The sequence below is a fragment of the Haemaphysalis longicornis genome, unplaced genomic scaffold, assembly GCF_048455015.1.
Source record: "Haemaphysalis longicornis isolate Haplotype H1 unplaced genomic scaffold, Haemaphysalis longicornis Haplotype H1 scaffold_6, whole genome shotgun sequence".
Taxonomy (NCBI): Eukaryota; Metazoa; Arthropoda; class Arachnida; order Ixodida; family Ixodidae; genus Haemaphysalis; species Haemaphysalis longicornis.
Genome location: NW_027526407.1, coordinates 38,218,100 through 38,246,008, shown reverse-complemented (window position 1 = coordinate 38,246,008; position 27,909 = coordinate 38,218,100). Strand labels below are relative to the sequence as shown.

Below are 27,909 nucleotides of genomic sequence, written 5' to 3'. Positions count from 1 at the left end.
CACCATCTACTGTGATCTCTAGTTAGTTGACGCACCTTGCGAATCTTTGAGTTGGGAATCTGGCGTAATAATAAAGACACATTTCTCTCAATTTTCAACTTTAAAAGTTTGCAGCTGTGTTTAGAATATGTCCTGAGTATCGAATATAGACATTGTTGTACCCCGTTTTAAGAGTTACTTTTAACTGCAAGCCGGCACACTATATTCCGCTGTGTAGAAAGACAGAGCATGTTTTGGCTCCGTAGCTTTCGCTGCGTGCGGAGAAAACTTTGCATGGAGTCACCATAGTGGAGTGTGGTTGAGGTGTTTCTGATGTCCAATGTGAATTCCAAATAAACTTTTCCCGCTCACCCTGCGCAGTGCTTTGGTGCTAGAAGTGGGGCGCCTCACGTGACGGTGTTTAGGAAGCAGATGTCCCTCATCCAAATCAAAATAAACTCTTTGACGCAGTGAAATACAGCACTGATGCATTGAGCGCGAGCTGAGAACATGGCAGTACGATTTTACCATTTCTTTCGATGTTTCATCCACTGTGAATATTACTACCACTCTGTTATGTTTTCTTTTTGGATGAGGTGAAAGTTACTGGCCAGCATTCAAACTTTATTATGTCATATTTTATTTTTTAAGGTGCTTTTTAGAGGGTGACAGCAACTGGTGAAGTAGTGTTAGCCCGTCTTGACGTAAAACAGAGTTCTGTGTCACTGAGGGATTTTATCAGAAAGACTCAAGGAAAACCTGGAAAACTCGGGGAATTTGAAAATGTCAACTTGGTCGGCACCCTGAGGAGTCCTTTTTGAACACTCCACTTCACCGCCAGTTCCCAGCAACGCACACCTTGCGCGTGCAATAATTGTTTGGCCACTCGCAATCAGACTTTACCCAATCAAGAGATTTCGTTGTGCAGTGGCCTTCTATGGCATAGTGTAGCCAGCAGTAATAAGTCACCAGGCGTAGCACCAAGAGGCTGTTTTGCTTGAGTTTGGTCCATTGGATGCAGTTGGCAGATCACGACGGCAATGAATACGAAAGCAGCTTCAAGAACATTTGGAAAGGTAATTAGCATGTTTACTTTAAAGGAGCACTGACACGAAAATTTTATGTTACACTTTTATTGCTTTTATCGAAGCTTAATGGTCTGGCGAACCTGAAACAGCACTTCAAATACTTCAGCGCGCGATAGTTAATTACATTGAACGGCCTGAAAATCGTTTTTGTTTCAAATTCCCGCGCTTTCATCCCGAACGGCGCATATGGCAGAATCCCGGCCTGACCTCACCGCTTTGTGCAGACGTCACCGGCGCCCGCTTGAGAGGGTGTTGCGCCCGCTCGCCGCTCGTGGGGCCGCGCGCGTGAAGTGATGTCACGAGTTTTTGACGAACGCTGTCGCGTCACTTCTTTTGGCTTCACGGGGTGATGTTACGCTGATGTCCATTTGCTGAGTGCCGCTCCTCGCGCTGCTCCTGACACCAAAAATTGGTATCACTGCTCCTTTAATACGATGTATAAACCTAATACATCTTGTAAAAGGAGTTGGGATGCGTGGTCAGTCTCGTCCACAAACCAGCTTTGCGAGTGCCATTGGGTCAAAACGTTTTCTTGTCAAGAGTACCTCAGTGCATAAGAGTGTGAACTTATGCAGGTTCATTGTTTTGCTTGTCACATAAAGAAACAACTTTCAGGTTTAAAACTGAGAGATCAAGTTTACACATCATTCGAAAAAGCTCCGTCTTGGGGGGGGGGTTCTGAGCGGTACCATTGCGGTACGTAGCTGGGCTTTCTTAACTAGAGCAAGTTGACCATGAGAGCACTGCTACCATCCAATGCAATTTAAATTTCCCGCCTTCGCAGTGCTCGCGTGCCCCCTGCGTGAAACTGCGCCAGCGGGAGTTCTGTTCTTTTTGTGCTCGCTTTTCCTCCCGCACGTGCAAGCGTTACTCTGCCACTTTTTTTCGCTTACTATTGTAAAAAACCAACCCAACGAGCTTTCCGAACTGAACGAATGCAGGCGCTGCCGGTTAATTACATATATTTTGCCTCAGATGTACCTGCATTTTTATTTGCGCTAAACAACGGGGAGATGTATGACAAGAGCCAGCGGTTCAGGAGTTTCGAACGCTTGTGACTAGAAACCGCTTGGCTTTGAAAGCCTCCGGGTTACACCGGAACGGCAGCCGCTACGAGGGAACGCTGTGTGGCTCTACTTGGGTCCAGCAACGGAGCTATGACGACAAGGCGAGCCCTCAAAGTGCTCTGCACTTGCAAGAGAAGCTTGAGGGAATCGTTAGCCCAATGCCGTGGAGATAAGAGGTGCTCCCCAGAAGCACCTTCTTTTTTCCGCTTTAACCACACGTCACCCGAGTATCGCGGGGAAGCCCCTCGCCACTCTCGGGGGGGGATAGCCGGAGCATCTTTTCAAACTTCGAAATTCTCAGGCACAGGTTTTGCACAGGTCCTTGAAAACCTTGAAAACCCTTGAATATAGAAGTGCCAATTTCAAGGCCTGGAAAGTCCTGGAATTTTTAAATGGGGTTTTAAAACCCTTGATTTTTCTGGAGAGAACCAATGGCCCTATCTTTTCACAAGAATTTAAAGTGTTTGTCGTGAATTTTAGGTGTTAAAAATGTAAAGAAACATTGTAACAATCAAGTTTCAGTGTATTGCGTGAAATTACGAGTTTGGTGGATTCTCATTATTACGAGGCAACATTGGGAGCAGCACTCCTCAATAGAATCCATGTCACGATACAATCCAGTGAAACCCGGGTTCTGTTCTCTATCTTGCATGTTCCATCTAGTCTGTGGACGGCCGCTCATTGTGTGTTTCCTGTGCCTCATATGCTCCATCTGCGTTTGCTTTTACATGCAAATGGTGGACGTGTACATAGTTCATCCTGCCTTGCAGCAACACTTGCTGAGTTAATTTCTGCTGATACTCTTGCTGACAAAGCACGAGATGCAGGCAACATTAATAAATGAAGTGTTGAAATCAAAAAGCTTCAGCAAACCACCAAGAAAAAACAAAAACCTCTAAATACCAACTCTTAAATAAAAAATAAAGCTGGGGGAGCATTCTAGAACCCGTAAGTGCCTATATAAATGTGCACTAATGTGCTTAGGTATTGGGCAATAACGAAATTTTGCATTGTGTTGAAAAAGTTATAAAAAATAATCCCAGATAAAACATAAGATGGGGACCTTGAAAATGTGTTTTCTGGTCCTTGAAAGTCCTTGAAAACCCTTGAAGTTTTGCTTTTGAAGCCCGTACAAACCCTGAGGCATGAATACAGGGAAGTAAACTGTCCACAAGGAGACTCTTTGAAAGTCGAATATTTTCACGCTCCTGTAACAAATTGTTATCTTATTTGGGTGGTTTGTGTAGCGAACACACTTTCGTTTCTTTATTGCAGCATCAATGGCCTTGTAATGCAAGCAGTGGCTGCGTTGAGTTGCTGGTCATCCTCCCAAGTGAATGCTGCAAGATGGGAGCAGTGTTTGAGCTTGCTTGAGGATCACTACTACCTCTACATCGAACTTTCTTTTTTTTTTTTACAGTCCAACACTAAAGTGCAACAAACATGAAATCAGCAATTTCAAGTTAGTGTGAGCATTCCATATCCTTTTTGAGCAAACCAAGTCATTTGTGATTATGTGTGGCTGCTGGAAGGAAGATTTATACCAACTGTGTTGTTTTTTAAAGACAGTCTTTCTTGGGCTACTTAAACGCAGAAATTTTGGTCTGTCTGTATGTCTCTGTGTGACTCGATTTTTGGCCACCCGGCCAAAGTTGAACGAAAGCTTCGCAATAGTCTTATATACTCACAGCCAAATGTAAATGTCTAAGTCCGGTGTCAGTGTTCATACTTGTCAACATTGTTGAACAAGAACAAAACATTACGCAAATGTAAGGCAGAAAATCAATGCATGAGTGATATTCGCAGTGTTCCTTTATCTAAAAAATTCATCGGTGATTGGTTTTTGCGATAGGAAATAAAATACTAAATCAACAGCACTGAGGCCCTGTGAGTATTAAATAATGGGTGTACTCAAGATTGTTTGGCAAGTGAATGTTTTTGAGGCTTAGCTTGAAAGTAAGCCGTAATTAAACATCTAATACTAGAGAGGTAATTATTTTCATTGTTGCCATCTGGCATGCAATCTCAGTTTTCTTTGCATTTCTCTAAATTATGCGGCATTTGAAGATGTTCTTTTTACCTGTTTTAATAGAGCCACCTGTAATCTCAAAAAGAAAAAAAAAATTCAGGGCTTTTTTTTTTTTTTCTTGAACCTTTGCTGTTTTCTGGAAACAGGAATATAGTATGTTTAGCGTAAAAACAGCCTCGTAGATTTAAGTACTGCAAATTCTTTGGAACTTTTTATGGTGTTTTCCAGACTTCATTTATTGTTTTTTATAATCAATGGTAGCCTTTTTTTTTTCAGATGTAGTGAACAACTTGAATTGTTTCATGTTGCAGTGCTGATAGTTGTACTGATATCGGAGCATTCATGTCTCTTAGCTATCATCTACAGGGTGTCCCAGCTATCATGCACCAAGATTTAAAAAAAGAGTAATGGCGTAACTCGAAGAAAACCTAGTGCACAACATTTGCAGTACTGTGGAGAAGCGGGAAGCATTTTTTTCGTTGATGAGATTTACCTAAGTATTGTAATTAATTATCTAACTCGAGAAGTACTGTCCTAATCATTGAAGTGTCAATGAGGCACTTGTAGGTACCCACGAGGGGCATCTAACTGCGGTATTTTCAGCGACGAACTAATTGCGTACGCATTTATTCTGACTGGTAAAGAAAACCCGTGAAATATGAGAAATACCACGTGACGGCGCCTCTGCGCGCTTTAGCGCGCATCGTAAAGCAATGCCCTCAAACAGGTTGCTCTGAGTTAACCAGAATGAAATAAGCAAAAGAAAGAAAATAAATCGTGATGGAGTTTGTGCCTTATCTGCACACGCGCCCCGCGAATCTTGCTGTTGCTGCTCCTTCCATGCATGCCATTATCAAGCTGATGCGCTGTCTCTTCAGGCGGGTGACAGGCGAAGCAGTTGCTTTCAGTCAGCTTATTTGGGTACGCTGCTTTACAAGGCGCGCGGATGCGCCGTCACGTGGTATTTTTCATATTTCGCGGGTCTGCTTTATTAGCCAGAATAAATGAGTACGCAGTTAGTTCATCACTGAAAATACCGCAGTTAGATGCCCCTCGTGGGTACCTACAAGTGCCTCATTGACACTTCAATGATTAGGACAGTACTTCTCGAGTTAGATAATTAATTACAATTATCTAGTTAAGCATCATTAACGAAAAAATTATTGCCCGCTTCCCCACAGTACTGCAAACATTACGCACTAGGTTTTCTTCGATTAACGCCATTGCTCTTTTTTTTATTCTTGGTGCATGATAGCTGGGACACCCTGTATATTCGCGTTTACTTCTACAGCAGGAAATATTACTCTGCTTGTCGAACTGTCCCCCATCATTCATTTTCATTCACTGCAATGGTTTCCTGTGGTGAGCTTTTATGGTGGACACTAAGTAGACTTTGCCAAACGGAGTGAGATGGAGAGCGACAAATGAGGGGTCATGAAACGGCAGTTACATTCACGTGGTGTGCCACAGGGAGTCACACTTGCAGTGATCCTGTTCCCAGAAAGGGAAGGTGAGTTTTAAATCTGTAGAAAGCGTGGGGAAAAAGGTGGTGAAACCTAGGACAAGCAAAACGAGGCACTAGATTTGTTGTGCTGTGGGGAGAGGAAACTACTTGGGTGTTGAAGGAGAAATATGTTTGGTGCGTAGTAAATGGTGCACGCTGATTTGCTTCTTCGCTCAGCGGTGTGTAGACTGCAGAGAGCGGTGACGTTTTTTTAACTTGCAGCTGTGGTAACCTTACAGGGGCCATGCAGACAAAACACAAATTTCGTTCACTCAAAAGATTGCGTCGTTACAATAACGCTGGCACCACTTTTAATGCACACTTCGCTCAAATAAACTATTAAATTAGGAAAAAAGATAATGGCTATGCTACCCACTAGCTCATTTCCCGCAACGGAACCTATGATGTCATACCAGCCAGCTCTGTGATTGGCGGAGGCCGGCAAAATCAAACGCAAATTAGACACGGCGTATAAGCTTGCCGAGCGAGCTATTTGCGTTTAAACGTAATACATATTCATTTTACAACAGTAAGAATGGTGCAGTAAACAACAAAAGCCACGAAAATACATGTAAACATAGAAGTACCAATGCGCACTGCTGTGGGTAGTGGGTGCACCATGCTTGTTTCAGCTGCACAGCAGTCCACCACATTGGAGTTGTCTTACACGACACTGGCTGATTGGCGTAAGCGATGTGGTTCTACGTGACCCTGTTTGTCGAGCATACCTCATGTTTCACGAAACGATTACTTTCTACCGTAACAAAAAAACGAGCCAGGTGCAAATGCGGTCAAAAACAAAGCAACGGTGGCCAACAGTTAGCAGCTGTGGACTGACGGCAGAGGACTGATGGTAAGCAAGGCTGCAGAGCCCACTGCACTGGATGTTCGTTGAATACCGGCTCTTCTCACTTCCTGAAGTCAAGGGTTTGACGGAAACCCGCCTGGTCGGGAGACATGTTGAAGTAAGAAGACATGTGACTTCCTGGTAGACGTCACAGAAACACACGATTTGGTGTGAGAATCAAAATTTTAACCCAAAATAATTTCGCGGTGAATACGGCATCGTTTGCGGCCGGACAAGCGCTGTGGGCACTATAAATACGAAATATTTCAAATGAAACGCACGTGTATTTTCTCTGCATGGCCCATTTAAAAACAGGTGCAATCATTTCCAGTCACGTTACAGGTGCGTGCGACTCTTCAGTTCCTGTGCCTTGTGGCTTGGATTGCTAAAGCCTGTTCAGCACGACTTCAGTCAAACTCGGCAGTGCTGTGAGACGTGCGCGCGTAAAATGATGCCGAGATGCTCCTTGCACACGTGTAAATGTTTCTGTCTGCTTTTTTCTTTTCTTTTTCAGGAAGTAGAAGAGCGAGAAAAGCGTAAGGAAAACAAAAACATCCCAAGCGATTCTTCTGCCGAGTGTTGCTACACTAGGTTGACAAAAACGCGAAAGGAGTTCCTCATTTCTAAAGCTGTGCAATCTGTCATTGCACAAAGATGTTGAGTTGTTGCTGCAAAAGATTGTGTGTCACTTATAATGTCTCTGAATTGACTCATTTTTTTTTTTTTTTTCAGATCACATTTTATTTTATGTGGAACGTTAACAGGACTGAAAGTGTGTGTACTGGAAAAGCCCTTCACTGGTCCATTGTGTGGGACAGTTGATGCAGAATAGAATAGAATTGCTGATTCAGTAATTTTCACTGAAAAAAAATCCATGCTATCAAGAGAAAATGGGCTTTGAGTGCATGTTGTGTTTTCCTGGAGCATTGTATTGTGCTGTGCAATTTTCTACAGGGACAATTTGAGCTGGAACTTGTGCATTGATGTTCATGGCAGGGACTTGCACTGTTCATGCCTTAGAGGGACAGGCAACTGATTTTTGTCGAGTATATGTTCATTATCTCGGAGCCATGAAGAGAAAATACAACTTCGTTTAATTGGAAAGAACTAGGATTCAGTATATCACTAAACTCCATTACAGCCACAAAAGATGTTTTTTGTACGAAAAAAAAGCAAGAAGTATTTAAAAACATTCAAAGTTTGCACCACAGTGACGTGTTATGAGCAAGAATGACGTCATACGGGCCGACAATAAAACATAATTTTCAGTGCGTTAACTGCACGTTAGCATTCAAGTGATGCAGTCAAATGGAACTAGAGGCCCCATTACAGACGTCCAGTCGTGTGTCGTCGCGACAGGTCAGTTAGGCGGCCGCCAATCGCACAAACAAGGTTCCGTGACGTCATAGAAAAGTTGTGGGAAATTGGCTAGGGGGTCGCGACTGCTTCACACGTTTTCTTTAATATCTCCGTTATTTGTTCGAAGATTGCGATGATATTGGTGTCATTGTTATCGGGACTAAGCAGTCTTTCTAATAAACCCAACTTGTATTTTGTCTTCATGGCTTTTAAAGCACCTTAATCCAAAGCAGTTTTCTTGATAGCACCGTAGAACTTTTGAAATCGGAATGTTTAGATCAACCAACCATACGTGTACTGTCAAAAGGTATACTGGCAACCATCACCTTGTGCTGTGCGGAAACACACTTCTAACTGCACGTGAGATTAACTCCGCAACAGCCTTGAGCAGTGCGGATAAACCTCCGTGACGTTTAGATTACACTGCCAGGAATACCTGAGCCAAATATTACACCTGCTCGTGAAGCAGTGGGCGCACAAATCGCTTTGAAAGACGTGGAAAAACCAACCGTGCTCTCTTCAGTTTTCCTCATTATGCACCTCTGGCATGGCCTAAACGATTTCATTGTGGTCATGGCTGTCATATTAGCTGTCGCTGGTCAATTTCATGGCTCATTTCTTGCGTTTCCCGTGACAATCCACCATCGTCAGGGCTGTGCACCAGCCTCTTCTAAGTTTGAACCTGTACGAACAGTTTTGACGCTTCTTTTGCGTTTTGAGCGTGTGCGGAGTTTGAGTAAAGAACTAAATACTCCCCTCTCAACGAGACCACTCGACAATGAATGTTGATTGCTTCAAAAAAAAAAACAGCCGGAGCGAGCAGGCAGCCATGCCTGCTTTTTTGTTGCACCAGACCGGAAATAGAGCCCTCCACGTTGCGGAGAAAAGGAGAAAACTCCCCAGCCGGTGATATATCGAAGGCCACCGAAGAGGACGCCATGAGCCGCCTCCCTGTCTGGGAGAGAGCGCACAGCTTTCGTCGCGTTGTCTGCGGTCGAGTTGAGAGGGGACAATTATGCGCGATTCCTCATCGTGCGTAGTTTCGGTGATAGTGAACAGATTTTCATAATTCTTGCGGGAGGAGATTGCTGGGACAATAGACTTTATAAGTTTTATAAGGGATAATTAAGCAAATTTTTAATCTCTTGTTACCTTATCCGTTTAATGCCTAACTTGTGTAGGCCATCTCACGAGCTTTTTTTTTTTGAGGGGGGGGGGGAATTTTCACGACGAGGAAGGTGCATTTTAACGTGTCTTGATCCACCGTAAATTTTTGTTTGCATTTCTTAAACGACACAATATCGTGTCACCTCGTTGCCATAATCTGATTTGTTCTGAAGTTTTCAGAAGCAGCTTAACCATGTTAAGAAGTAACACTTTGTTGAAATACTTCATTGAATCAGTGCACTAACCCGTGACGATTTGTTGAACCGCCCACGTCGTCACATTGCTTCCCTCACACCACCTGTTCTCCGCCCAGGGGTTGAGCGGGGGACGTCGTCCGCACTGGTGGCGCACCAGGTGTACTCCTGCGACGCCTGCACCCAGTGCTTCTCCACCCGCGGCCACCTGGACAGGCACTGGCTTCTGAGGCACGCCGAGCGGCCCCAGGCCCGGTTCCAGTGCAGCTACTGCTCCTACTCGGCCAAGCTAAAGTAAGCCCGTGTGTGAAGGCATCCAAGAGGGTTTTGCAAAAACATTGTGCAAAAACATGGAACGAACGCACGAGGAAGAGGCAAACACGAGTGCCGCCAACTGCCTCGTCCTTCAGTTGCGCCGTTTTTTCTCTAAGCTAATGAACAACTATTCCGACCCCACAGCTTCATATGACTTTATTTTGTTTAATTAAGTTGCTTGCAGTGATGTCCAGCGTGATTGCTTTCATGTTTCTGGGTGTCTGCTAATGGCAGTATGTGTACGTTGTGGCATGTGTTGTCAAGGATAAATCTGGAGCGTTGTTTCAGCTGTCAAGTAGTGTTAACACAATAGTACCGTAAAAGCCTATGTGTAATGTGAAACCTTTTAACAGCGGAGCTATTTAGCAAATCGTTTGACTTTTTGTGTCCGCAGTTCAAAATAGCGATAAAATGCCATGCGCACGTGAGCAGGGGCGTTGCGGCGACTGCGCGGCAGTTAAAAAAAAAACAAGAAAAGGCACAACGCTCGTGTGTGCCTGCCAAGTGGCGACCATCCAGTGTCCCCCCCAGCTCATGTTTGTCAGGCTAAACATACAGCGTTCGCTGCAACCATGGCAATACATTCGTAATCATAATCACATTGCTTTTGTCACTCGCTAGTTATGGCCGTGCCCACGATATAGGGCTGTGCGTTCGTCATTCGCATGCACTAGGAGTTAGTATAATACCGTATTTATTCGAATATAGGTCGACCTTTTTTTTCCGAAAATGTGCTTAAAAATTGAGGGTCGACCTATAATCGTGACCGAAGAACCTCGACCTATAGTCGTGATCAAAAATGGCGGGCGCAACGAGCGATCCGTTTCTCCGTCGCGCCCGGCGCTCCTCAATTTGAGGCGGCAGCGCGGAGCATCTAGAACAAAGACAGGCAAGAAAATAAAGGAAAAAATAACAAAACAATCAGCGTAAGAAAACCACCCACAGTCACTGCCGGCTATCGCGCATTACCTGCGGCCGAACCGGACACGAGCGAGCTTACGTACTGGCTAGAGAGCCAGATTGGCTTGGCTTGGTGTCTTTGGCTTGGCTAGGTGACTTTCGCCACCTAGCGTAGCCACCTCGTGAACGGAACGGCGTTGCCTGCTTCGCTCGCTGTCTCTACTATCTCCCGTTCTCCGTTTCATGCGCTTTCTTTGTGTTTGCTTCGTTGTGATTTCCGCACACAACGTTTTTCTCGTGCGCATTTCGCGATGTCACGTCGGACTTTAAGCGGCGGGTGATCCTGTTTGCTGAGAACTTGAACAACTGCGCCGCTCAGCGAGAGTTAGTCGTTAATGAAAAGCTGATCAGGGGATGGCGGAAACAGCGGGACGAACTTTTTGCTTGTAGGGGACTGCGTCGTGGGTTTCGTGGTGGGAGGCACGATGCTCTCGAGAAAAAACTCCGGCTGCACGTGGAAGAGAAGCGTGCGAAAGGACACTGAGTGTCCTGCGAAGATATTCAGACCAAAGCTCAACAGTTAGCGCTGCGAGGCGGGATTGGCCGTTCAGCCTTCGAAGCCAGTCGGGGGCGGGGGTGGGTAATGAACTGCGGCGCATGCGGCGCAAGTTCCGACGACGACGCATTGTGTGGCTCCGACCAGTGAGGTGACCGCATTGTAAATAAATGGGAGTTTTAAAAAGTTTCCTCAAGTTTTTTTCTTAAAAGTATGGGTCGACCTATAATCGACTATATTATTTTTTTTTTTCGGCGACTTCAATTTTTAGGGGGTCGACCTATATTCGTGCTCGACCTATTTTCGAATAAATACGGTAGTTCGTCTCGGTAGCGCGCCGGCTCAGTCGCCCACGGATCGTCCGCACGCCCGATGATGAGGCTGCTCACCTCGAGGCTCATTGCGCTAGGAATCAAGAATGAAAACAAATACAGAGAGAGGTTGTGTGCAGCTTCGCTACCTTCAAGTCTTGCACGTTAGTGTGAGCGTCCTTCATTTTTTTTCTTAGCGTGTTGAATTTCGGTATTGTGCATACCAAGGGTCTCAAACTCACATCGGCGAGCAGGTCGCAGTTAAGAAATTCAGTCCCACTGAGGCAGTGAAGAATGCTGAAATGAAGGGGGGCAACGGGGGGGGGGGGGGGGGGGGGGCAGCATCTCCACTCCGTGGATGATGGCGATGGCGAGGGTGCGGAGTATGGGGACTCGAAACGACATCCAAGTTGCGCCGCAAGTGACATCCAATTTGCGCCCCGACCGTCATTCGATTTCAGCCGTGAGTTGCACCGTGATTATTCGCTAAATGAAACTGCAACCCACGGCATTTCTCTTGCTTTTTGCTTGATGGTTGTGTGTGCACGGATGGACGCGGACGGACATTGGGAGGTCCTAAGGTACTCCGCACCGTTACAGGCGAGGGAGTAAGCCGTTTGACTCTCGGGTACTAACTCGCGGTCGTAACCCAGTGGGTAAGATGGCTGGCGCTAATTCTGTCTGGTCTACCAGACACAGGCTCGAATCATGCCAGTGCCTGTGTGGTTTTTTTGCGATTGTAAATGCGATGCGCACGGACGCGGACGGACATTGTGCGGTCCTAAGGTACTCCGCACCTAAAACAATATGCCAGCTGTCGCTACCCTTTAGAAAGAAATGTGAAGCCGTGAAAGACAATATCAACGCGTTTTCGAGCAGTCTCTGGCCATTTGCGGCCTTGGCTGCCGGAGCAAATTGTGCACTCATGCATTCGCTTTTAAAAAACAAGTAAAAATGAAAAGGAAGACCGTCATGAGCGGGCCGGGTCGCAATTGAAAGGTCTGCAGGCCGCGTGTTTGAGACCCCCGGTGTATACGGATCCAAACATTCTTCAGCTTGAATCAGCAGTTCCTGTTTAATCATTATTCAGTGCAGTCGTCATCGCGTTGCTCAAGAGAAGGAGGGGTATCTAGCAGAGGTGTGAGCTGTTTTGATGCTATTTGACCACTGACAGTGCGAGTGCTGATGCCTCTGAAAGCGGCGCAGTCCAAACCTCACATGTTAGGACTGTGAAAGCAGTATTTGGCTGCTTTTGTAAGTGAAGTGGTCATAGCTTCTGAAAACATCAGCAACCGTCCTACATTGCAGGAGTTCACTGTAAAACAAGGGCAGTGCTCGCAGTTTGCGAAAATAAAACAAGGCCTTCTGTAAGTGTACGGGGCCTACATAGAAGTTTCCAGAGGCAGAAGAACATAGCAAAGTAGAACGACATAATAGAGATCTTTACTGCGCAAAGTGAAGAGTACAAGACAGGACACGTATCACTCAGTCGTACAGTTAAACTTTTATTAACTCTTTCGTTACCACGAGAAAATTGACCGATTTTTAGAGGTCCGGTTTTCTTTTTTTACCAGAAAAACTGGTTAGGCACTAATTACAGGAACACAAAATGCAGAATATTTAATGGCCTTTTTAATAACACCAGTTTTTTTTAAAGGGACAGACAACCGATTTTTGTCAAATACATATTCTCTACTCCAAATGAAAGGGCATCACTTAAAGCACCTTGGCGAGAAGCGGTTTTGCTGATAACACCCTAGAACTTTTTAAATCGAAATTTTTAGATCTGCGAGCTGTATGTGTCCCTCCCAAAAATGGTGCTGGCAACCATGACATAGAGTAACTCGGCAACATACTTTTGTCTGTATATGAAATGAAAAACGATAGTTAAAAACCTGTCCCCAGATAAAAAAGTTTGTATCGCAGGCTTTCCTGTTCCGTTATGTGTCTTTTAATGTAACGTTCTATTGTGCACGAATGCGCCATCTGTTGGGATAGATGATAGGTAGAATCTGGCATCACCTTGTGGAGGTGGGAAGTTCGATTCTCCCCGGGCGCGACGTTTCTTTTATTTTTTAAAAGCTGCTGTTGGCGTAGTTGGAAACTGAAATCAAATATTTTGGCAGAACAAACGCCTCGGCCTCAGGCAGGATCGTTAAAGCTCCTTCACTGGGTCTGTTTACTGAGCACTGCCGTTGATTCTGAGCATGGTGGCTCAGTTAGCCACACTGAGAGCACCCCAGCGGCGGCGGACGGCGTGTCTTTAGAATTTTCAAAATAATGTTTAGAAATACATATACAATTTAACCTTGTCAAATACTTGTGTTAAAAGGTTTTCAATACGTAAATAAACGTTTCAGCAGTTACAGTAGCTGCTAGGTTTGAGGTCGCGCGACAGGCACACATATTGTAGTGCCAAGTTTCGACACTATGAACCGCCACCCTTCCGATTTCAGGCAGTTTGCTGTCAAATTAAAATTATTTCCGCCAATTTGTTCACAAATTGCTTGTGGTTACTGGGCTATATAAAATGCTGGCTTTCATACGAGCTAGAGAACATATGCGCGACAAAAATCGGCTGTCTGTCCCTTTAAATATTTTCATATATCATAGTTGCAAAAAAAATATCAAATCAACATTTTTGTCAAAATGTAGAAAAAAAATGATAAAAAAGGAGTTGTGTACAACAAACCACCGGTAGTAAAAAAAAATTAGAATATACGTTTTCTAGGGAAACATTTCAAAAACATGCCCTAGAAAAAATGTAGACATGCGCGGAACAGTTTTTCAGATATGAAAAGAATTGTTAGCACGCGCGGTGCTCGTGTCATGCGGTGAAGCCCAACCTTCTATTCAAAATGTGCAATTTTGGTTGGTTCCATGGAAGAAATCTGACGGTTTCACATTATCAAAGGCACCAATTTGCCCCCACATAACGTAAAAACATCTTGCCAATGACTGACTTTGCATTTACAGCCAGCACAATATCTGGGACAAGCACGTGATGTGGAAAAATATGCATGAAGTTGAAAACGGAACTCCGTGGTTGATGCTTGTTGACGTTCACGGTCAGTTATCTCTCAAAACATGAAGTTGAGCTTCATTATCATCTTCTGACTCGCAGTTGTAGTCTTGCTTGCAGGAATGAGGTGCGATGCACTAGAATCGTGCCCTACTGTGCCTGAGTAGCTGTTGCGCGATAAAGATCAGCACAACGAGCCTCCTCCATTGTAGTGCCACCTAACATTTCTGAAATGAAACAGTACAAAAAATTCCCCGCATTTCCCCGAGGGGAAGAATGTGAAAGTGCGAATGCACGAGTTGAATTTGCGCGGTTCGGTAATGTTCGCGAAAGAGAGATCTCACACACACACACAACTACAAAGAAAGAAAGATGCATTTATTCTCAGACACCTATTTGTGTTGTCGTTGTACTTGATTGCTAGAGCGGATCTCAGCTTTGAAATTTCGTGTCAGTACTCCTTTAAGCGGGTGCATTAGCCCTTCTCACGCCCGATTCTTGGCCAATCCCCCACGTGGGTATGTGCCATGTCAGCGGCCAGGCAGCGCGCGCCCATCTCCCCCCGTTGCCAAGGAAGACGAGGAGATTCCTGGCCAATCCCCCACGTGGGTATGTGCCATGTCAGCGGCCAGGCAGCGCGCGCCCATCTCCCCCCGTTGCCAAGGAAGACGAGGAGCGCGCGCACCCGCAGCTGTTGCTATGCGGACGGCGGCGGACGCTTCAGGCTCGCTTAAGAAGTGCATTCGCACTTAAAACTTGTCGGAGACTCCGTCCGAATAGACAGTTCAACTAAGCAGCAACACTAGACCTCCGGAGATACCCTCGTATGGAAACGAAACTGGAAGGTGAACAGTTGGCAGTGTGTAAGGCCGGTTTGAAGCGCTGTCCTTGTCGGAACAGATATCTGGCGACTGGGCGTGATTTTTTTACTTGCATCTTAAGTTCTTATCACAGAAATCAGGTTAGGGTGGCAGGAAATCAGGAGTGGTGTGCTTTGTTCGAGGATCAGTCACAGATGCTCAAGGCGCCATGGCAGGTAGCCTTGAAGTTGCTGCGTAGTAGCGCTAAATCTGAATTTCACGATGCAGAAACGAAACCGAAACTGTTGTAAACTGTTCGCGAATGGTTCTGGGGTTAGTGGAACTACCACACAACTTCGAACAACGTGCGCAGAGGCAATAAGACTGCCTAAAATCATAAAGTAGCTTTGCAAACAGGCGCTGCTTGATATTGTTACGTGGCGGCAGATGACACGGACTATGTAGCGATGAAGCGATGTATTTACATAATGGTTAAAGAACTATTTACATAATGCCAAAACGGAGCCCGGCCTGGCAGCGCGGCCCACCAGCTCGACGTCGTCACCATCCTTGGTGGTGGGCTATGGCGCCACGGGGATTGTCCGCCACGTCCCGTGACAATATTTTCAGCTGATTTCTGGGATTATTACTGTCAGAGTGCAAACCTGACGATTGAAAATCGTTTGCTGGTACATCATTCATGCCATGATAACAAGAAACAAACGCTGACGCAGAATAATTACGAGTGGCACACATTCTTCGTTGGTAGCAGTGATGCGCGATGACCACGCCCCTTTTTCACACCCAGATGATTCAAACACGTGTCAAAAATCACGTTTTTGTTGCAAAAATTAAAACAAAACTGATTTTGAAAGGCCATTTTCTGATCTAACTCCAAACAGCTTTACTTGTTCGAGCAACGCCTGGAACGATTTTGAATAGGCGCGGTGACGAAAGAGTTAAAAAGGCAGATGACTTGTACGTAACCAAGTGGTCACATGGTCATTAAAGTGAGGCTGCATGATAATGGTAGAGTTAAATCTCAATATAACGAAATCTTAAAATGCAGATTTTTACTTCGTTCCATTTACATTTTGTTGCATCAAACTTCTGCACCTAGCATGCAGAAATAACACCAATATACTCCAGTTGTAAGGACTTATTCAGATCCTTATATGTCACACTCAAAACTTTGCTGCTCTGGTTAGTCGATGGGAGACAGCAGCAAAGAGAGCTTTTGTGGTACAGTCAAACCCCGCGATAACCAAATCTTGCGAGTACAAAATTCCCCCCACGGCAACGAAATGTTTTCGGATCCGAGGCGAACGTTCATAGGAGCCCGTGTTCTTCATATCTCAAGGCACCGAAATGTTTTAGGAAAGCGATTTCGCGTTAACAAAATTCTCTGCAAGTACGGTTGGCATTTTATTTACCCATTTGAGGCTAACAATCTCGAAAAAGTGATCAGATGCATTTCTTTTTTACTCAGAGTGCATAAACTTCTGCCACAGGCCACTGCCATATTTGTTTGCATCAAAATTTGTGCAACAGGCGGCCGTGCTCAGCCAGGCTGTGGAAGCGGCCTCACCGCGACACCATCAGGGGGTGACACACGGCATGTCTTTGGCTTTGGCTTGGGCTACACTGGTTGGCTACTGCTGAACAGTGCGTGTGCGTTCATTGTGTGCGCGTCAATTGGCACGTTTGCTGTCAATCAAATGCGGAAGTTTTTATCGCTACGAGATAAGGCAGCCATCATTGCCCAAGTGAGTGGCCCAAGTTGAAGAAGGAAGGGTAGCGCCGACGAGTTTGACACCGTCTGCAGCTCACCCTAACATCCTGAAAAGCAAGGACCCCAACAAAACAAAACAGTGACGGCTGTGGCCTTTCTAGACGTCAACAAAGCGGTCCAGGGTCCTCACTTGGTTTTGCAGACAGCATTGTATCAGTAAGGTGCTACTGTCTGGCAAAGTTCGTCAACAGAAGAACGTGAACGTCGCTTGCATGGTTGGGCGTACCCACTGCAAGAACCAGGGAGAAAAACGTGCAGAGAAGGTGAACCCGCGGGATGTTTTGGGTGCGTTTGACACGATTTGGTCGTTCTTAGGCAGGCACGGCTAGCAATGGAACACTTCTCGCAGTGTGAGAGCTTAGCTGTGAAGTTGCTGCAAGGTAGGGCTAACGAAGTAGTAGAACCAACATCCGGAAATAAATTTTCGGTTTGTGGGCGATTTTCCCGTCGTTTAGTATGTTTCATTCTTGCAGCAATGAAATTTCCGCAAAAGCGAATTTTTTCGCTTTCCCCGGCGGATTCGTCGTTGTGAGGTTCAACTGTATTATGGCATGCGATCCCTCGTCAAGGATATGTGTCTTCAGCCAAAGAAAAGTGAGGGAGGTTAGCTCGCGCTGATTCCAGTCTCACGGTCCAAGTCCACATCTCCTTCAATGAACTACCTTCCCTGTGGCCCTGTAAATAAATTCCTTCGCACCACAGTCGAATCCCGCTACAACGAAATTGACGGGACGTGCGAAAAATTTCGTTGAAGCGAAAATTCGTTAAGGCGAAATCTGCCCCAACACACCACGGAAAGGCCAGAAAAATAGCCCCGTGCGTTTCCGCAACATTGGCAGCATAATACAATGTTTAGAAAAAGGAGTGACGCGCAATAACTCGTGTTTATTCGGATAACAAACATACCAATGGTTATCTGTTTTTTTCACCACCCAAAGAACGCGTTACGGAGGGGGGGGGGAAATATGCAGGCGCAAAACGTATCGCTGCGCAACAAGGCGTGTCCACCGAGCTGATTACTTGCAGATAGCTGCTAGGCCGTGGAAAGCCCCCCTCTCGCTTGTGGCAGGAGCAGTGCCGTTATCTTATCCTCTGACAGGGCCCGGCAGCTACTGACCTTGGCAGGCAAGACGCGCGCGCTTGCATTTAACATGACCGCGCGCTCGCGACTAAGATAGGATGACTAGGCTTCAAGGCCAAACGCGCAAACATGATTTTCGCTCTTGGCTATGAAGAATGGTAGAAGGAAAACGGCAAGGACAGCTGCTCACAACGCATACATGACGGCACCGCGCCAGCAGCGGAGCACATTCATGCAATTTCAACTGGATACGGATTGGCTGTAGCTCTGGGGCTCCGCCTTGGCGACGCGGGCCTGCGCCTCGTGTAAAGACGGCCAGCCACATCGTTATCACCATCAAGCAATGGCGTGCGCCTATGAGTTATTTTTTGTTTTGTTTTGGGTGGCGGTGTGGTCGCAACGCGCATTTTCGGTGAAACTAAGCGTCCTGAATGTATAAAAAGTTACAGATAGCTGGCGCTATGCTTATTTTATTGTAAAATAATTGTTCAAACCCAGCCCAAATCATCGAAAATTTCGATGAAGCGAAAGCAAGCCTGACAAATGGTTCGTTGTGGCGAGGACTTCGTTGCATTGACTTCTATGGCTAGCTGACGGGGAATTGGAAATATTTCGTTGAAGCGGAAATTTCGTTGAAGCGGCGTTCGTTGTAGCGGGGTTCGACTGCATAACATTCATCATCATCACCAGCCTATCTACGCCCACTGCAGGGCAAAGGCCTCTCCCATTAATCTCCAATTACCCCGGTCCTGTGCTAACTGTGATCAATTTATCCCCACAAAATTCTTGATGTCATCTGCCCATCTAACTTTCTGGTGCCCCCTGCAACGCTTGCCTTCTCTAGGGATCCACTCTGTTACCTTTAATGACCAACGGTTATCTTGCCTTCGCATTGCATTCCCTGCCCACGTCCATTTCTTCATCTTAATTTCTACTAATATGTCCTCAACACGCATTTGTTCCCTGACCCACTCCACTCTCTTCTTGTCCCCTAATGTTACACCTATCATCTTCCGCTCCATTGCCCGCTGAGCCGTCCTCAATTTAAGCTGAACCCTCTTAGTGAGCCTCCAAGTTTCTTCCCTGTATGTGAGTACCAGTAAGATGCAGGGGTCATACACTTTCTTCTTGAGGGACAATGGTAGGGTGCCATTCATTATCTGAGAATGCCTTCCAAATGCACTTCACACCATTCTTATCCTTCTAGTTATCTCTGCCTCATGGTTGGGATCCGGGGTCACAACTTGGCCTAAGTAGATATATTCGCTTACCACTTCTACTGCCTCGCCAGCTATCTCAATCTGCTGCGCTGTCCCGAGGTTATTGATCATTACTTTAGTTTTCTGCATATTAATTTTCAGACCCACGGTTCTACTCCGTTTGTCCAGTGCGGTAAGCATGCTTTGCAATTCATCCACTGTGGGGTCAGCATCACGGCATATATTTGATTGCCGCTTCCACTAGCTGCGTATCGGACAATCGCTGCTGCAATTTTCCTCTTGCATGTGCAGCCTCATTTTCCCTGGGAGTTTTGTTGTGACTAGTGGTGATCAATGCTGTGGCACCAGTGTCACATGGCCATGGCACATTGGCGTCGGCAGAGAGTAATTCCACGTGCAGAAAAAACTTCGTAGTTTCCGTGTTTAGCCCTTTCACTGCCACCCCTGAGATAACTCGGGCGACCTCACAAGCACACTGCCTGCCACGCCCAAGTATACTCGCGTTGCCTCTTTACCCAACTCATCAAGATCTGAAACCTTTTGTAAAAAGAAAGCTGCGGGACCACCCACTGGCAGCAACAATGGAACAGAGAAGCAGAGAATAAACTACATGTCGTTAAACCCAAAATAGGAAAGCCCCCTGCTGAAAAACATGACAGATTTGTGGAGGTAGCCTTATGCAGATTGAGAATTGGCCACACACACATCACACACTCATACCTCTTAACAGACACAAACAAGCCACACTGTCATCGGTGTGGGGGGCAGCTCTCAGTTCTTCACATGCTTATTGAATGCAAGATGTGCAACACAGAGAGAAAATGTCACTTTCAAGAAATATACACTCATTGCATACCCTTGCACCCTTCATTATTTTTAGCAGATAGTCCCATGTTTTCTTACAGAAGAGTCTTTAATTACCTTGCCGATGTTGACTTCTTGAAGTACATAACATACTCCCCATGATCTCACTTGGCCTCATGTTCCGTCATAAAACAATGGCGGTATTGTGGGGTTTTTAACGCCTTGCAACCAATATTTCTTACTTTTAATTATGGCCCCATACACCAACTTCCATAGTTTAATTTTGATGTAGTGGATTTTTTACAGATTCCATTTTAATATCGCCACATAGGATCCCACCATTGTCATGGCGCTCTTTGCCCTCGTCGGCCTCGCGCCATAAAACCCCTAAATCATCTTTACCCAACTCCCTGTCACTCCTGGGAGAACTCATGTAGAAGAAATATTGCGGACGTATCGCGACATCTATTTAAGGGGGACACTGCTCTAAAAAAGCTATTTTAATTTTCAATTAAGGTAAAACTTGTCAGTCTTGCTGTTTTTCCCACACTGATTTCAAATATGGCATTATTTTTTTAGTTGGTAAATTAGTTCCCGAGATAATTAGAGATAATGAGCCAATTTTGGAGGAAAAATAGACGAAACAGTGTTGGTCATAAAACTGTAATCTTTACATTTTACAACACTATGAACCCTGGTGAGTGCAATAAGAGAATCAGTTTTTTGATGCATCATTTGAAACTGATTTTACAGTGATTAAACCTTGGTGGCACCAGTGGCAAGGAACTATTTCGAATGCCTATTTCAAACACTGAAGTTTAATGAGCTGTAAAATTAGTTCCAAGCGATGCATAAAAAAACTGAACCTCTTATTGCACTCCCCAGGGTTCATAATGTTGGAAAATGTAAATATTACAGTTTTATGACCAACGATATTTTTGTCCATTGTTCCTCCAAAAATAGTTCATTACCTCGAATTATCTCGGGAACTAATTGACCGACTAAAAAAATAATGCCATGTTTGAAATCAGTGGGGGAAAAGCAGCAAGACGAAAGAGTTTCACAGAGCTTACTTAAAAAAATTAAAAGAAATAGTTTTAAGAGCCAATGACCCCCTTTAAAAGCCACGTAAATGCATAGATTGGGTCGGGTAAATTTTAGACCACAGATGGAGCCCATGTTTCTTCACTGCGTTTCTTCACCCCTTGGCGACTCAGATGCAACTAAAGCAGCGAAGAAAGGCTCATTATGTACGTGTTAGCTGCGAGGTGCCACTTTTAGCGGTGCATTTTTTGAAAAATACGTAACTAAAGATCCCACAAAAATAAATTTTTCTGGCTTTCCCCGGCAGATTCGTTATTGCGGGGTTCGACTGTATATTGAAGTTTGTTATTCCAAGCAAAGTGCAGTATTGGGCGAGTTGGTTATCCATCATACTGAACAGCGCAACAAAAACACGGACTTTAGCTGAGGTACACAGGATGAGCGCTGACTTTCAACTGAGCTTTTATTGAAAAGAAACACATATTTGTACCCCACACACCTACACAAACGTGCTATAAATGCACACAACAAAACAAGCGATTCATCATAGCGGTACTATGACGCGCCACACACGCTCTACAAATTCCCATTAAGAACACACGCACTTGAAATGATAATAAGCCCTCTCAAGCCATGACACACTTGTTGCGCCCCCAGATGACAAGGGAGATAGTGGAGGCAGCGAAAATTGCTAGGTTGGGGGAAAATTGCGTCAGCGTACCTTCGGTTGCTCTGTCAGCCAAGGAACTTGATTTCTTACAAGGGGGAAGGAACGCAACATAGAAAGTAATCTGGGGGCGCAACACGTGTGTCATGGCTTGAGAGGGCTTATTATCATTTCAAGTGTATGTGTTCTTAATGGGAATTTGTAGAGCGTGTGTGACGCGTCATAGCACCGCTATGATGAATCGCTTGTTTTGTTGTGTGCATTTATAGCACGTTTGTGTAGGTGTGTGGGGTATAAATATGTGTTTTTTTCAATAAAAGCTCAGTTGAAAGTCAGCGCTCGTCCTGTGTACCTCAGCTAAAGTCCGTGTTTTTGTTGCGCTGTTCAGTATGATGGTTGTTATTCCAAGGCTTTACTGGATATCTGAAAACAAAATGTCAGTCTGCTTCTGTGGGAGGTCATGGTAAGTCCAAGAGCGTGAATTGAAGAGACTCAGTAACTGACTGCGCTAAAAATTTATAAGCCACTGCAGCTTGGCCCCTGTCATCCCTGAGCAAGTAACCGAGCTGGTTCCCAAACGTTAGGTTCCCCGTTTTAAGTACATTTGGAGTCTGTTTTCTGGTATATCCTCGCATGTGTTCCAAGGTATTTGCAATGTTAATACGGCAGAGACATTCCACAAGCCGTGACTACTTTAGGGGAATGGACGACCCTCATGACAAACGTGAAACTGTTGTCATTACAACGCTTCACTTGCACATCACCATCGGGTGTGTTCCAGTTTACCCTTTAGACGGCTTTGTTGCCATCTTTGCAAAGAGCCTGCCATGTTCAGCGCTGTTCCAGTTTCAGTGAAGCCGGCAATGTTGACTGCTTTGCGGCTACAGCATCGAATGTAGCAACGATGCAGGCTGCTTTCCTGCCTGAGCTAAAAAGGGATGCCATCACTACCGTTTCGTGTACTAATGTTGCGAAAGACCAGCTTGTTCCTTTATTGAAATATTTCGTATAATTTACTAGTGGTGACGGTGTCATTGTGTACTTTTAAATTACGTAATGCTTATAAAAATAATGCAAATATTGTTTATAAAACCTGCAGTTTCATGTGTCAACTTGTCTGCTACGAGGTTTTCGTCTGCGTTGGTGATTGCTACGCCATTCCAATTCTTGTTCCTTTAGACGCCTAATTGACCAGATTTAGGAGAAATCACCAAGGTGGAGTAAGTTTCCGCAAAGGAAAATATTGACATCCACCTTATTGCAGCCGTACGGCTACAAAGGAAAGCTTACAGCTTTCTCAGAAACTTTGCAGTTGAGGAAGAATTCGTCCTGTTCCAAGATTCCTTTGTCCTGGACCAGGATTCGTCCTGGTCCAGCTTTCCTTTGTAGCCATACGGCTGCAATAACAATGAACCAACTAGCCCCAGTCGAGACGCTAATGCAATAAGGTGGATGTCCAAATTTTCTTTCGCTTCACACGACTAATTAAACTGCTTCGTAAACTGTCTTCCAAGCTGTCCGCGAATTGGAACGCAGCCATAGTTAAGACTAAGACAGCTTCCTCCCTTCTTACTTTCCCACCGGGCGAGTGCCATGCAAACGTTTGTAAATGTTCTTCTCCTCCTCCCCGCAGGGCAGACGTCATCCGGCACGAGAAGTCGCACACGGGGGAGAAACCGCACTCATGCCACATTTGCGCCATGAGTTTCATCCGGCGGGAGCAGGTGTACATCCACCTGCGCACCCACACGGAGGAGCGCCCGTATGGGTGCGAGCACTGCGGACAGCGCTTCAAGCAGCGCTGCCACCTGGTGCGACACCGCAAGATCCACCTGGGTAACGCCGAGCTCTACGTGTGCCCCCACTGCGGCCGCGGCTTCGCCCGCAAGGACAAGCTCAACATCCACCTGACCGTGCACACCAGGGAGCTGGACTTTCCCCCTCCGCCTGCTCTGCCTCCAGGAGGAGGTGGCACCGTCGAGGAGGGTTAGGAGGAGTGGCAACTGTGCATTGCTCCTGGAACTCTTCTCCTGGTGTGATTGGAAGGGGACATTCACAGGACGTCCAGTTTGGCTCTGCGTACCACTTCTGTGGTGGTGGGTGCACCTGGAATTGAAACTCCCAGTGTGATTTAAAGAGGACGCTTACGAGACGTTGAGTTTGTCTTCGCATACCACTTTTGCAGTGGTGGGTGCACCTGGAGTGAACTCCTGGTGTGGTCTGAAGAGGGCGTTCACAGGACGTCCAGTTTTTCAGTCTGGCTCTGCGTACCACTTTTGCCTGATTGTGGGTGCACCTGCGATCGGGAGCTCCTGGTGTGATCTGAAGAGGACGTTCACAGGATGCCCAGTTTGGCTCTGCGTACGACTTTTGCAGTGGTGGGCACACCTAGAATTGTGAACTCCCGTTGTGATCTGGAGAGGACGATCACAGGACGTCCAGTTTGGCTCTTCATAGCACCCCCGCAGTGGTAAATGCACCTTGAATTGTGAACTCAGGCAATCTGAAGTGGATGTACTGAGGAGCCGCCCCCCGTGCAGTAGTAGATCCACAAGAGAGCACTGCAAGATGGCCGTGTCCTTCACAGCAATGCTGTCCGTATCTTTTCTGCACTCCTGAAATGGCACCAGCTGTCGGCTTCTGGCACAAGTCTCAAGCAATGTTCGTGCGTGCTTCTTTTTATGTGCAACGGCCGCTATACTAGTAGCAACATTGCCGTGTTCTCGGAATTGTCTACTCCTGGTGTGATCGGAAGTGGACATTGATTCAGGCGTCTCATTTTGCTGGTTCATCTGCGAGGGAGTGTTGGGAGACAGAAGGGACGTATTTTTTTCCAGCTGTGCTCTTCGTGTCTGTCGCGCACTTGGAATGGCAACAGCTGGTGACTTCTGGCATAACTTGAAGATGTCCGTGTGCGCATCCTCTGTGTGTGTGTGCGGCTGTGATCCCAGTGGTGGGCCAGTGGTGGTTGTTAAGATACAAATGGGGCATAGCTTCAGCTGTGCTTGCCGCAACTGTACGGTGCATCTATTAGCTGCCAACTCCTGGTGTCAAATGAAGTGAACGTCCGGTTGAGGATGTCTTCGAACCTGCAGGTGCCTACAAAGAGATTCTCGTGGCTTGTGAGTGACACAGAAGTGCTGCACTAAACAGATGAAGATGTTACTTGTCTTCTTTTCGACAGGTCCGTGCACCCACAGGTTGTCACAGCAACTGACCTGTAACGTGACACTATAGGTGGACATCCATCTTCTGGATGGTGTGTGAGTGCACCAACCTTGTAATTGCAATGTGGAGGAAGATGTGTAAAAAAAAAAAACTCCAGTGTAAGTATGTTGTGTATTGTCACTGTGCCAGGCACGGAGAATTTCAGCTGCTGCTTCTGGCTTGTAATGAACACATTGTCAGGAAACGGAAATCACTTTATTGTATCCGTTTTTAGCTATACAGTAATACCTCATTAACTCGAAGTAGTAAAAACCGGGAAATATTTCGAGATAAGCGGATCTTCGAGATAAGCGAAGTTGCATGAATCGCCATGAAAAATCGAGTTTTCTGAGGAATGCCTGCGCTCCATACAATTTTTTAATCACAAAAGGGACCCGCGCTCTCCATTGGATTTTTCCCCGCACAACACACCTCTATCATCTAGTACACTGTACATCTGCGCATGTCTCTACCGTCACATGACATGCCACAGTGTCGCTTGACGAAGTTGATATGCCTCTAGGCTCAGACTTCACGCTCAGGGAAAACATCAGCTTTGTGGTGGGTGCGGCTAAACGAGAAAAAAATCGAGGGACTTACGCGAGCAGCATCGCGAATCTTGTGAAACGGTCTGTGGCACGAAATTTTTGTTCCACTCTCAGTCAAGATTTCGAGATATCCGCAGTTTGGCCCAAAAATACTTCGAAATAAAGGGCAACAAATACCTGGGACGTATATGAAATGGTTCGGTGCCGCAGAAAGTTTAGCCGATTTTTCGAGATATGCGGGTTCAAGTTAGCGAGGTATTACTGTATCTGGACAGCAAATCTATGTATACAAATGGTAACAAGAAACGAAGATTCGTTTGTTATAGCCGGGATTTTGTAAAACCGGGTTTGCTCTAAGTGGACTGTACTGTATTCAATAGTGTCTAGTCGTTAAGCTAGCGGCTGAGAATGGACAGCTTTGCGGCAGAACAGTTGTTGTCAGAGTTGATTTCGCACTGTTGGAAGTGTGTTTTTTTTCCACAGCGTGTGACGTGGTGGTGGAAATATGTTTTTTTGGAAAAATAGAGGCTCCATTTTTAAAAAGGCGCGCAATGTCCGTGCAATGACATACCAGAAGAGTAAACCTTGATGTGATGTATACGTGCCATTACTTGAGTAGAGGCAGAGGTGTGTAATGAAGTGCTCACTGCTGTGGTTGAAGAGGATTGCGTGTTTCACAGAGACAAAAAAATTTCAACGAGTGATTTTCTGCTAACGCTAAATATGGAAAGTCTGACTGAGCAACATTTTTAACCGAATGGTGCCGTTGCATCTTTTGACTCGTAATGACACTTTAAAGCACTAAGCCATGTTCATGCATGTGAGAAAATTATTGCAAAGAGCGTCCGTCATTGCCTTCATGTTCTGGGGAAAATGGTCTTGGGCCAACTCTATAACAAGCTGCAATAGCTGCGGGCATTCTATTTCTAAGAACATGCTATGTTTTGCTCTGCCATTGTATCAAACTTAACTTTCTGAGAGGGGATCTTGTATGATGCACTGGAATGCACAAATAGTGCCAAGCTTCTATCTTTTTCACTTTTTTTTCTACTCTGCTTTTTTTTGGAGCACTCTACTCCAGCATTTAAATGAGTCTCGTGTGTTGGGATACACTGCATTTTTAGTTTTCATGTGTCCAACTAAACTACTTGGATTAAGTTCGAAGCTTCTAAAATTTTTTGGAAATATTTTGATATAACACAGTTCAAGATTAGCAGCTAATTTTCATTACAACAGTGATGTTTGGCCAGTGCTTGGCTGTCAGTTGCTTGACGTGTTCTTTTCTTTGCCACAAGAAATAAACCCCGAGTCAGCAGCGAAAAGCAGGCACGTGGTTGATGCAATGGGTCTTCTTGAGTGCCAGTGTTTACACAGCGAGGTAGTTGGCTGAGCTTCGTTGGCAGATATTGTGAACTTTATATTTGAGAGGTTTGCATGACCATCATTGCTCTAACACAAAGCTTGTTGGCACCAGTCATTGCTTACGGAAACAGACGGAATCAATTGTAGCCACGCAACCTTATAGTGTCCAACGATCAATCTTGGGCACCAAGGGAGCAAAACAGGTCACTCAGCCCTGCTTGACCTTAACATGGACATGAGACAATAAAGTTTCTTTTGTTTCCCTTTAAAGTGAGCATTATTTCTCTTAAAAAAATATTGAAAAAATATTTTATACCCCAATTGGTTTATTTGTAGATATTACATTAATTTCTACTAATATTGCATTTCTTTATGCGGAGAAACTGTGGAAAATCGTGTCACATATGGACAGGCAGGTTTTCCCGAGTCTACACTGGAATGCTTATGCATTTGAAAACATCTGCTGTGGTGCAAATCACACACTACTATTCGGTGCTGTGAAGAACTGGCAAGAAAGAAGGATAATGCGTCTTGTCAACCAGGTTTCAGGGCCCCTTTAATTAATTGAGAGGACGGGAGAGGTGAATTGTGAGTGGTCTTATAAGTGACATGTTCTGGCACAGAAGTTGAAAAGACAGCAAATGCACATGCGTGGAGCCAATCAAAAAGCAGGTTTATCAATGTCAGTGTCAAATATTTAAACAGTTATTAAACAGGGGGAAAAGGAGGATTGTTGACGGTTTTACCATTTCATAAATGGCAGGAAAGGAGAGATTGAGGGAGCACTGCATAAAATTGTCTTTTGAGCTTCGTTTTTATGTATACAAGAAATTCCAGAAATATTTTGTCTCACAAAACGTGAGTTACAGCTGAGTTCCAGTTGAAATTCTCAGAGGTTGAATTTAGGACAAAAACCAGCGTGGCACCACATTTGGTAGTAGTACTTGCGAGGCTAGTTGGGAAAGCATCTGCTCTACACTTGCGCCATTGACGGTGCTTCGTCAACTCGAACTACCAACATTCAGGTTCTGCGCACTCACAATGTC

At 45.3% G+C, this 27,909-nt stretch overlaps 1 protein-coding gene across 2 annotated transcripts; it reads left to right on the top strand.

Annotated features, from left to right (window-relative positions):
- The first annotated feature begins 676 nt into the window (after positions 1 to 676).
- On the top strand, positions 677 to 27,133 carry LOC144142485 (uncharacterized). 2 transcript variants are annotated; one of them, XM_077674028.1, is made up of 5 exons: positions 677 to 1,055; positions 3,555 to 3,602; positions 6,846 to 7,050; positions 9,354 to 9,528; positions 23,380 to 27,133. In XM_077674028.1, exons 3-5 carry the CDS (start codon positions 6,963 to 6,965, stop codon positions 23,735 to 23,737), a joined length of 621 nt encoding a protein of 206 aa, XP_077530154.1. In that variant the 5' UTR covers positions 677 to 1,055; positions 3,555 to 3,602; positions 6,846 to 6,962; the 3' UTR covers positions 23,738 to 27,133. The 2 variants fall into 2 exon arrangements, with proteins under 2 accessions (XP_077530154.1, XP_077530153.1); XM_077674027.1 differs by lacking the exons at positions 677 to 1,055; positions 3,555 to 3,602 and having other exon boundaries at positions 5,396 to 7,050.
- The last annotated feature ends 776 nt before the right edge of the window (positions 27,134 to 27,909 follow it).

Coding starts and splice junctions, on each gene's coding strand:
- LOC144142485 (XM_077674028.1), top strand. CDS start 6,963: ATGATGCCGAGATGCTCCTTGCACACGTGTAAATGTTTCTGTCTGCTT. Junction 7,051..9,353: donor AGTAGAAGAGCGAGAAAAGC/GTAAGGAAAACA, acceptor TTCTCCGCCCAG/GGGTTGAGCGGGGGACGTCG. Junction 9,529..23,379: donor TCCTACTCGGCCAAGCTAAA/GTAAGCCCGTGT, acceptor TCCTCCCCGCAG/GGCAGACGTCATCCGGCACG.